The sequence below is a fragment of the Ranitomeya variabilis genome, chromosome 4, assembly GCF_051348905.1.
Source record: "Ranitomeya variabilis isolate aRanVar5 chromosome 4, aRanVar5.hap1, whole genome shotgun sequence".
NCBI classification, from domain to species: Eukaryota; Metazoa; Chordata; class Amphibia; order Anura; family Dendrobatidae; genus Ranitomeya; species Ranitomeya variabilis.
In genome coordinates, this window is record NC_135235.1 from 758,388,987 (window position 1) to 758,400,267 (window position 11,281).

An 11,281-nucleotide genomic window follows, 5' to 3' on the forward strand; every position below is an offset into this window, starting at 1 on the left:
GGTGAGATGGAGGTACTGTAGGAACATTATACTGTGTGTGGGGGTATAGCGGTACTGTAGAAACATTATACTGTGTGTGGGGGAATGGCAGTACTATGAGAAGATTATACTGTGCGTGTGGGGGTATGGCGGTACTGTAGGAATATTATACTGTGTGTGGTGGGATGGAGGTACTGTGAGAACATTATACTGTGTGGGGGGGTATGGCGGTACTATGAGAACATTATACTGTGTGTGGGGGTATGGCGGTACTATGAGAAGATTATACTGTGTGTGGGGGTATGGCGGTACTATGAGAACATTATACTGTGTGTGGGGGTATGGCGGTACTGTAGGAACATTATACTGTGTGGGGGTATGGCGGTACTATGAGAACATTATACTGTGTGTGGGGGTATGGCGGTACTATGAGAACATTATACTGTGTTGGGGGTATGGCGGTACTATGAGAACATTATACTGTGTGTGGGAGTATGGCGGTACTGTAGGAACATTATACTGTGTGGGGGTATGGCGGTACTATGAGAACATTATACTGTGTGAGGGTATGGCGGTAGTGTGAAAATACCTTTTTTACGAGAGATGCCAGTACTGTGGAAACATTATACTGTGTGAGCGCCATTATATATATTACATAAGGGGTGTAATAAGGAGAGTCATAAAAAGCCTCCTCAGGGCTGTGCTGCATTTGTACAGACTGCTATCTGCCGTCCAGACGGGACCATGTGACACCAATGGGAAGAGGGAGGGTTTCCGGAGGGAAGAGTCTAGAGGGTGCACCTGGTCAGGAGACCTTGATGGCGCAGTTACTGATATTATAAAGGCCGGAGCCCCAAAGGCAGAACAGATTTGGCGCCAACAAAGGAAAGGGGTGCGGGGAAGAATCTGAGGTACCAGCTCATGGTAAAGTGCCCGAAGCAGCTGGGTGTGGGGCAGAACCTGCTTACAGGGCATAATGGGGGCATTACACTGTGTGGGGCCAAGAAAGGGGCCCTGTACTAGGAGAACACTCCGCTCCTCACTTCCTGTCCTCCATAGTTGGCTCGTATGTATCTATTACAGGAAACAGAACAACAACGTTATGGTTCTTATAAAGAGTCTCCTCCGTGCAGAAGGGGTTAATGTCCCCGGCTGCGCTCAGTACTGGGGAATCTCCACATACCTCCACCTGCAGAGCCGCACTCCACAGATATGGCTGCTCTGTGCGCACAGGACCTGTGATGAGGTCACAGGGGGAGGAGTCAGGGGTCACGTGATCCGCAGTGAAGATGCTACATGGAGACTTCTCCTCAGTCAGTGACATTCCCGCCATTATTCGCCCTCACTACTGGCACAATCACCTCGCGCCGCCTTTTCTACACAATGTTATGTGTGGAATGTAATGCAGCGCCCCAGAGTCCTGGTCGTTGCAGTACTGATGCTCCGCCGCTAAGGGGGGCTATGGTACGTCTGACGGCACTGAAGGAGTTCACCTGACCAGGTATCACAGACACCAATACACTTCACAGTCTGGCCTCCAGGGGGAGCTAAGGGTGCTATGTATTAGGTCACTCCTCACAATCTGGTAAAACTGGGGGTTAGATAGGAAGTTAGATCAGAAGCTGACTGGGAATCGAACAGGCAACATCCTGTGGCAGAGGGTGTTGCAGGGGAAGATTCAGGGGGGTCCCTGTCAGGGGTGGGATCCTGACAGAGGCCTAGCGAACAGAAAAAACGTTACGGGACCGCGCCTGCGCTTCATTGTGGCGGTACCCCAAGAAAGGACAAGAAGCGAGGTTTATTGTGAAGAGTGAGAAACGAGATCAACGCAACAAGGAGAAACACCAGTAGGAGTCGTGCTGTAAGACGAGGCAACATCCTACTGAGGCGCGTAGCCGGTGGCCGGAAACGCCGAGGAAGTATTGAGCTCCAGGCCTTACTTCAAACCTACGGCAGGACAGTCAGTTATAGGCAAGCTGTCTCACTCAAATCACCTAAGCAGACATAGGGGGCATCAGTTGGAGAGGGGCGACTCTAGGGTCCCGGAAGACCTCCAGGCCTACCCGTCATACGGGTGCGTCCTAGCCATATCATCTGGGGGACGAAGAAGAACATCAAAATTAGTTGTGAGGGAACTTCAGAAACAGACACAACAGTTGTGAGGACTATCCCGTGGTGCTAAGCAGGGAAGGACTACAACACACAAGCGCTAGAAGGTAGGCACAGATTTCCACCTGCAAAGGGAACTCTGAAGGTGCCATTGGACCGGCCGGTCTCAGACAGCCCTGTTAACCGTATTCCGGATTGAGCATCCAGAAGCCTTCAGTAAAGAGGTAAAGAGACTGCAACCTGGTGTCCTCGTTATTCACCGCGACCTGCACCACACCACAACATCATCACTCTCCATTTTCACTGGACGCCCCTCAGCAGGGTCACGGACCGGGTCTAGCCACCGTGACAACCCCAGAACTGAGACAGAGAGGCCTGGTACCGGGTACCCCTTGACCCTGCGGCAGTGGGGGCGCTCCAGTAATGTGTGATTTCTCTGGAGACAAATAGACCCCACACATGAGGGGATTATCACCAGTTACCGGACGTCTAGTATATGGCGGCATATAATTGTGCTATCGACTCCACACCAGGAGCTAAAAGGCCGAAATCTCACTTATTTAACCCCTTCCAGTGTCCGGCTAAGGGTCATATACGGCCATGCCCCTCTCCAGTCACTGTGGGGTTTTTGGTAATAGGATGGAGCGCGGCGTCCATACATGGACTTCCGAGAGCGTAATAAAATCACAGCTCACCTTCCCTATCCTTTAGCCCTTACACCTGACCTGTTTAGCCAATTACCTGGAGATAAATGGTGTTACAGACATAATGTGAGAGGGGCATATAACCTTATACGTATCGCCATGGTGACAGATGGAAGACCGCACTCAATACACCTGAGGGGCAGATTGAACATTTGATGCTGCCATTCGGGGTAACCAATGCTCCGGCAGTCTTTGAAAATGTCATTAAGTATATTTTTTCTCCCTAATTGGTAGATTTGTGGTAATTTTCCACAATAATGATATTATGAGTTCCTCACGTCCTCTGGAGGAGCATGGTGAGCATGTCAGACAGGTTCTACGTGACAACTATTTATTTGCTAACCTGGAGGAATGTCAATTTGTGGTACAGCAGGTCCAGTTCTCAGGACATTTGGCTTCTGCATTGGAGTTTCAGATGGACCCCGTTAAGATCCAAGCAGTCCTTGATTGCTTTTACCCAAGGAACCTGAAAGCGTTACAGAGATTTCTTGTAGTCGAGATACTGAGGAACAAACAAGCGAAAAATCTTAGCTGATAACAAGATATAATGAGAATAGAGGAGTATTACACTCACCTGATAGAGCGGCACCTCAGCAACATGTTCAATGCATAAATCAGCTGCTGCAGGACACGGGGCCAAAGACCGGGCAAAATAGCTGATCCGGGTATAATGTGTCTGTACCTGCACTGCTGATGAAGACTATCAGATATGGAGATTTCCTTTAAAAAATTTATGCATCACCCCCAGTGTAGGGCAATGGGGTACTCGGCACCGGGTCCTTCGGTTCGGGGGATGTCACGGTGGCCTGACCCAGTCCGTGGCCCTTTGAGGGGTGTCCAATTTAAGGTGAAGTTTGTTTAGTGATGCTGCTTAGGGGTCCGCTGGGGTGATGGAATGGCAGCTAGATGGTATACCTTCCCACAGGTGAAGTATGTCCCCAGGGCTTCCCAGGTGTGTAGGTGGTGATGGTGGACGATGTAAGGCACAGTGAATAACGAGGACACAAGGTTGCAGTCTCTTTAACTTTACTGAAGGCTTCAGCATCCACAGTCCAGAGCACTGATCACAGGGCAGGCAGAGTCCGGCCGGTCTGAAGGCACATCCAGAGTTCCCTTATCCAGGTGGAAATCAGTAGCATTTTTACTAGCACCTGTGTGTTGTAGTACCTCCCTGCTGAGCACCACGGGATAGTCCTCACAACTCTTGTAATTGTTCTTGATGTTATTTCTTCCTCTCTGTCCCCCAGATGGTATGGATTGGACAACCCGTATGACTGGGATAGCCTGGGGCTTGTTTGTAGGGACCCTAGAGAAGCCCCGACCCCCACAATTTGCCACCGTGTCTTCTTAGGTATTAAGATCGGGCAGCCAACTTGGAATTGACTGTCCTGCCGGTCTCTGAAGTAAAGCGTAGAGTCTATTACTCCCTCGGTGTTCCAGCCACCGGCTACGCGCCTCAGAAGGAGGCTGCCGATCTCGGGGCAGGACTCCTCCCGGTATTATCTCCTTGTGCTGTGACTTCGTTTCTCACTCTCCACAATACAATTCCTCTCTTTTCCTTTCTTAGGAGACTGCCGCACGTGGGGCAGGCGCAGCTCCATGTCTTTCTGTCTCGTGCTAGGCCTCTGTCAGGATCCCACCCCTGACAGGGACCCTCTGTCTGCAGCTCAGATGTTCCTCCTTCCCCCCCCCCTGTCTGCCTGACAGGAACTCTCTGGTTCAAGACCCAGGCAGCGTCTGACTCACTTTCTATCCAACCCACCAGTTTTACCTTAATGTGAGGAGTGCCCTAATAGATAGGAGCAAGGCTCCCCCTGGTGGACTGGAGTGTGAAGTGTAGTGTGTGACTTGTGATACCTGGCAAGGTAAATTCCTTTAGTACCATCAGACCTAATATCACTCCCCCTGGTGGAAGAGCGACATTACTGCAACAACCAGGACTCTGGGGCGCTGCACTCATTCACATAGGTTTTCAAAGTCAACGCGTTTCACAGTCACGCAGGACCTCTTCCTCAGGACAAAACCTGGTAGCGGATGAACATGTCAAGCTTGGAACGTTTTATATGTAGTCTTTTTGAAGAAAAATAGCCAAAGCACAATATGTCAAAGTTCATGAGAAAGTCCGTCAAACAAAGATAAATTATGGTTTGTGAAAAAGAGAAAAATCATTTACATACATTAATTATATTAAAAAGTAATTATGAATAAAGTGAGGTCGCCTAAAAGAATGGATAAACATGTATGTGATGTGAATGAGAAAGTTCTTGCCAGTAAATAAATCATTTATAAATGGTGTTATTGAGTTGTGTCAGTAGTTTCCTATATGAGATGTGACCTGGTGTTCTGGAAGGTTCTGAAGTCACAGGTATAGTGGTGTAAAGCTGGGCACCACTAGTGAACTGGATGGATCAGCATTGGACTGAAAAAATAGGATTATTGGAAAAGAATCCATAGAACCAGAAGACAAATCCGTAACCCAATGGTTAATCTATATATATAATTGTCTAAGGGTTTTTCCGTCTGTCTGTCTGTCTGTCTGTCCTGGAAATCACGCGTCTCTGATTGGTCGAGGCCGCCAGGCCTCGACCAATCAGAGACGGGCACAGCACGGCGACGATGATGTCATAATGGAAATCCCACGTCTCTGATTGGTCGAGGCCGCCAGGCCTCAACCAATCAGCGACGGGCACAGTATCGACGTAGATGTCATAATGGTTGCCATGGCGACGATGATGTCATAAAGGTTGCCTTGACCCATCAGCGACGGGCACAGTCTGCCGCGAATTCTGGAATCATCATTGTCCATATACTACGGGGACATGCATATTCTAGAATACCCGATGCGTTAGAATCGGGCCACAGTCTAGTAAGTAATAAGAATGAATGTCAGCCTGGGGTGTTACATAGTGAGAAATGGAAGTGCTGACAACACAAGAATGTGACTGAATCTTGTATGTGACGGCTGTCTATTCGAAGAGCGAGTGTTGGTTCCTGATCGCGGCTGTTCTGGTAACAGGAGACATAAACCTAGTGAGCATGTATCGGGGCCAAGCTACTATGGTGGAAGCTGATAGAATGTGCAGTGAATGGGAGTAAGGGAAAATGAGGGAGGTGTTGTTGATGAGGGGAATAATGCGATACAAAGAGCGTCGGCTGATCACTCAGGCTACAGAATGGAGGATCCATTGGAGGAGCACTCTGGATGCCAGAGACAGCGAAAAACTGGGGGAACGAACTACACTAGTGATGAGCGAGCATACTCGGTAATCCTCGTTACTGGACCGAGCATCGCTGTACTCGGTGAGCACCGAGCATTTCCGGGTTTGCTCGGGGGAAGTTCGGGTCCCCGCCCTGCATGTTTGGCGCTCTTTAGAGAACCAATAAACATGTTGAGATTGTCTGCCACGCACTATAATGCCGTAGCCATGTTGGTTGTGGCATTACAGTGATTGGCTGGCCGCACAGCATCATCAGGTATATAAGAGACCTGGTGCCGCCCTGCTCATCACATTCAGCTCCGGAATCAGACAGTGTAGGGAGAGCTGCCAAGATCAGGTCAGATGTGGGGGGTTTTCAGTTAGTGAGGGTCTACCATCATAGAATCCACAAATCCAGCTAAACCAACAGTCCTTCTAAGGACTAATTACGGAGTATATAGATTGCAGTGCTAGGTAGGCAGGGGAGTGTATGTGGCTCTATACATATCAGTACAAGGCCTGCAGGCACTGTATGTGGGTATATAGATATCATTACATACATCAAGAGGGTCCATTCCATTACTGTCTGCTGCTGCTGCCTATTACATATATACTTAGCCCCAGGTGTCAGTGGCCAGGGATAATTTTTTTTGCATCTTAACCCTTTTCTACCATCTGACATACTATCCCGTCGAGGTGACCTGGGACTTATTTCCCAGGGAAGGGATAGTACATCATAGGCGATCAGTGGTGCTCATGGGGGGAGTGCGGCCGATCGCGTCCGGGTGTCAGCTGTACTATAACAGCTGACATCCGGCACTATCTGCCAGGAGCAGTTACGGACCACTCCCGGCACTTTAACCCCTGGAACACTGTGATCAAACATGATTGCAGCATTCCAGTGGCATAGGGAAGGATCGCGCAGGGAGGGGGCTCCCTGCATGCTTCCCTGAGACCCTCGGAACAATGCGATGTGATCGCATTGTTCCCAGCATCTCCTCCATCCTGCCTGCAGGCCCCAGATCCAAGATGGCTTCGGGGTCCTTCCGGGTCCTGCAGGGAGGTGGCTTGTGAGCGCCTGCTGAGAGCAGATGCCGGCAAGCCTCCTGCACTGCTTGTCAGATCCCTGATCTGACACAGTGCTTTCCAAAGTGTCAGATCAATGATCTGACACTATACAAAGATGTCCCACCCTGGGACAAAGTAAAAAAAAAAATTACAATGTGTACAAAAACTATATATATATTGCTCCAATAAATACATTTCTTTATGTAAATAATAAAAAAAAATAAAAGTACACATATTTAGTATTGCCAAGTCCGTATTAGCCCAACCTATAAAACTGTCTCACTAGTTAACCCCTTCAGTGAACACCATAAAAAAAAGAACGAGGCAAAAAACAATGCTTTATCATCACCCGCCAGTTCCGCCTCAACACGTTTCGCTGGGGCATGCGCAGAGGGATCTGTCCCATGAGGCATCGCAGGTTTCGAATTTCCGGTCTAGAGATGCGGAAGCGGAGGGGAAAAGTGTGGCACTATTTAAATGGAGGTGATTTGAACTATCGGTAAGCATCACATCTAGATCGGAACACTCTCTTCATATCGGGCCTCCTGATGAGCCAGAGGGGCGAAACGTGTTGAGGCGGAACTGGCGGGTGGCGCTGCATCGATGACTACCATTATACTTATATGCCATGCTTGAATCTGTGCTCATGTTATAAAGGGCAGTTAGGGCATTGTTTGGACTGCAGCAATCTTTGCTACTAACAGACATGGCTTTATGGGTATCTCATCACATAAGGGGGTAACCATTTGTGATTATCTATGGATGTTGATTTTTCTTAATGGTTGCCCTATTAGCATTGAAAATTAGAATCTAAATGCAAAATGTTACTACCGATCGCCGATTGTGTTCATCATTGGTTTTAATTGCACATTTGTTTGGGGACTAGGGTATCCCTAGAATACTAGGAGTGATCACTGTATAGACATAGAGGTGCCCTTTATTTCCTATCTTGGGAGGGTTACATGGCTCATTGCTATCTTAGGGCCATTAGGGGCAGCCATCGTTGAGCGGGGCGCCAATACGTATCCCATAGGGTGCCAACCCCCGCTGATAGGAAGGTGTAAGCGCAGGTATTAAACTAGGGATCCCAAAAAAATCCCCATAGGGTTGGTTGTTATTTCACGGTGTTTTTTATTTTGTTGGTGACCTATTGTTGGTTTTAAAAAATATATAATAAAATCTGTTTTTATAGGGTAGATTTATGATATATGTAGTTAATATATGCCCTTAAGAAAAAGAATTTACTTTGGAATTTTTGTTCATTCTGCCTAACAAAAATCGGAATAAAAAGTGATAAAAAATGTAATGTGCAAGAAAATGGTACCAATAAAAACGTCAACTCGTCCCGCAAAAAACAAGACCTCACATGACTCTGTGGACCAAAATATGGAACAATTATAGTTCTCAAAATGTGGTAACGCAAAAACTATTGTTTGCAATAAAATGCGTCTATTAGTGTGTGACAGCTGCCAATCATAAAAACCTGCTATAAATAGTAAATCAAACCCCCTTTATCACCGGCTTAGTTAGGGAAAAATAATAAAATAAAAAAATGTATTTATTTCTATTTTCCCATTAGGGTTAGGGCTACAGTTAGGGTTAGGGCTAAAGTTAGGGTTAGGGTTGGGGCTAAAGTTAGGGTTAGGGTTGGGGCTAAAGTTAGGGTTTGAATTACATTTAGGGTTGGCATTAGGGTTATGGGTGTGTTGGAGTTTGGGGTGTGGTTAGGGTTATGGTTGGGATTAGGGTTAAGGGTGTGTTGGGGTTAGGGTTGGAGTTAGAATTGGGGGATCTCATTTCCAGCCAATTCTGCGTTGAAAAAGTAAAACGGTGCTCCTTCCCTTCCCAGCTCTCCTGTATGCCCAAACAGGGGTTTACCCCAAAATATGGGGTATCAGCGTACTCAGGACAAATTGGACAACAACTTACTTTTGGGGTCCAATTTCTCTTGCTACCATTGGGAAAATACAAAACTGGGGGCTAAAAAATTGTGGAAAAAAAGGATTTTTTATTTTCACGGCTCTGCGTTATAAACTGTAGTGAAACACTTGGGGGTTCAAAGTTCTCATAACACATCTAGATAAGTTCCTTGGGGGCAAAACAAAAGAATGTCAAAACCGCACCCTTTTATATATTGATTGAAGGTCTCAGCAGACACAAGGGCGCACATCCAAAACCAGGGAGCCCATCCCGGACAGTATCAAGACCACAAAAAGCAAAGCATGTGCTTGATAAAGGTCTGTTGACCAAAACGTCGCTACAGGAGGCAGAATAAATGTAAGCTCACATTTTTTCACCATCCATTGTGGCGCTGTCTCTTTGCATTTTTTAAGTTCCTTGGGGGTCTAGTTTCCAATATGGGGTCACTTGCGGGGGTTTTCTACTGTTTACGTACATCTGGGGCTCTGCAAACGCAACGTGACGCCCGCAGACCATTCCATCTAAGTCTGCATTCCAAACGGCGCTCCTTCCCTTCCGAGCTCTTCCATGTGCCCAAACGGTGGTTTCCCCCCACATATGGGGTCTCAGCATACTCAGGACAGATTGGACAACAACTTTTGGGGTCCAATTTCTCTTGTTACCCTTGGGAAAATACAAAACTGGGGGCTAAAAAATATTTTTTGTGGAAATTTTTTTTTTTTAATTTTCATGGCTCTGCGTGATTGAAATTGGGGTCCAATTTCTTCTGTTACCCTTTTTATGGAAAAATATGATTTTTTATTTTTACGGCTCCACATTATAACCTTCCTTGAAGCAGTTGGTGGATCAAAGTACTCACCACACATCTAGATCAGTTCCTTAGAGGGTCTACTTTCCAAAATTACAAGGAGTCACTTGTGGGGGGTTTCTACTGTTTAGGCACATCAGGGTCTCTCCAAACGACACATGGTGTCCTATCTCAATTCCAGCTTATTTGGCATTGGAAAGTCAAACGGCACTCCTTCACTTCCTAGCTCTGCCATGTGCCCAAACAGTGGTTTACCCCCACATATGGGGTATCTGTGTACTCAGAACAAATTGTGCAACAAACTTTGAGGTCCATTTTCTCCTGTCACCCTTGGTAAAATAAAACAAATTGGATCTGAACTGAATTTTTTGTGAAAAAAAGTTAAATGTAAATTTTTTTTAAAACATTCCAAAAACTCCTGTGAAACACCTGAAGGGTTAATAAACTTCTTGAATGTGGTTTTGAGCACCTTGAGGGGTGCAGTTTTTAGAATGGTGTCACACTTGGGTATTTTCTATTATATAGACCCCTAAAAGTGACTTCAAATGAGATGTAGTCCCTAAAAAAAAAAATGGTGTTGTAAACATGAGAAATTGCTGGTCAACTTTTAACCCTTATAACTCCCTACCAAAAAAAGTTTTGGTTCCAAAATTGTGCTGATGTAAAGTAGACATGTGGGAAATATTACTTATTAAGTATTTTGTGTGACATATCTCTGTGATTTAAGGGCATAAAAATTCAAATTTGGAAAATTGTGAAATTTTCAAAATTGTCGCCAATTTTCTGTTTTTTCACAAATAAACGCAAGTAATATGAAAGAAATTTTACCACTAACATGAAGTACAATATGTCACGAGAAAACATTGTCAGAATCACCAAAATTTATTAAAGCATTCCAGAGTTATAACCTCATAAAGGGACAGGGGACAGAATTGTAAAAATTGGCCCGGTCATTAACGTGCAAACCACCTTTGGAGGTAAAGGAGTTAATCCTGATTATTTTATTCCAGAGCCCTTTTTTTCCCCATTTGCTTGTTGACACTGCAGACTACAGCCAGATCCTTCTCATAGTTTAGCTTAAAAATCCAGCTATTTTACACGGGTTTGCCCGTCCCAGCGATCACATCTGAGTGCGCAGAAAATTCTGCCATTTTTTGTGGTACTGTAACATTTTTTGGAGTGTCTTATACAATTTCTTGACAACATTTTGTTGCCCAATAAATATTTAGCAACAGGGCGGATATTGTAAACTGAGTTTTCTACGCCACACGGATCACATATCATTGCGCTCAAAATTGTGCCATTTCAGGGCTCCATAGAAGTTTCCTTGTTGTGCCATTGCCTACTTAGTGACACAATTTTCCTGGCTGAAAAAAATAAAATACCCGCCTGATATTTAAAAGTGGGCTATCTCTGTCACACGCCTCATCTATCTGTGGGCTACAAATTGTGGCATTTGAGGCCTCCATTCACCTTTTTTTGCTGTGTGTTAATCT

At 46.0% G+C, this 11,281-nt stretch overlaps 1 protein-coding gene across 1 annotated transcript in view; it reads right to left on the bottom strand.

Annotated features, from left to right (window-relative positions):
* Nucleotides 1-3,196, bottom strand: part of LOC143768274 (uncharacterized) — a 39,953-nt gene extending 36,757 nt beyond the window's left edge. Inside the window, exons 1-2 of the mRNA XM_077256967.1 lie at nucleotides 3,136-3,196; nucleotides 1,163-1,215 (exon numbers count right to left, since the gene is read on the bottom strand). Of these exons, the coding sequence (XP_077113082.1) occupies nucleotides 1,163-1,215; nucleotides 3,136-3,196 (114 nt within the window). The remainder of the gene's footprint in view (nucleotides 1-1,162; nucleotides 1,216-3,135) is intronic.
* Nucleotides 3,197-11,281: the final 8,085 nt, after the last annotated feature.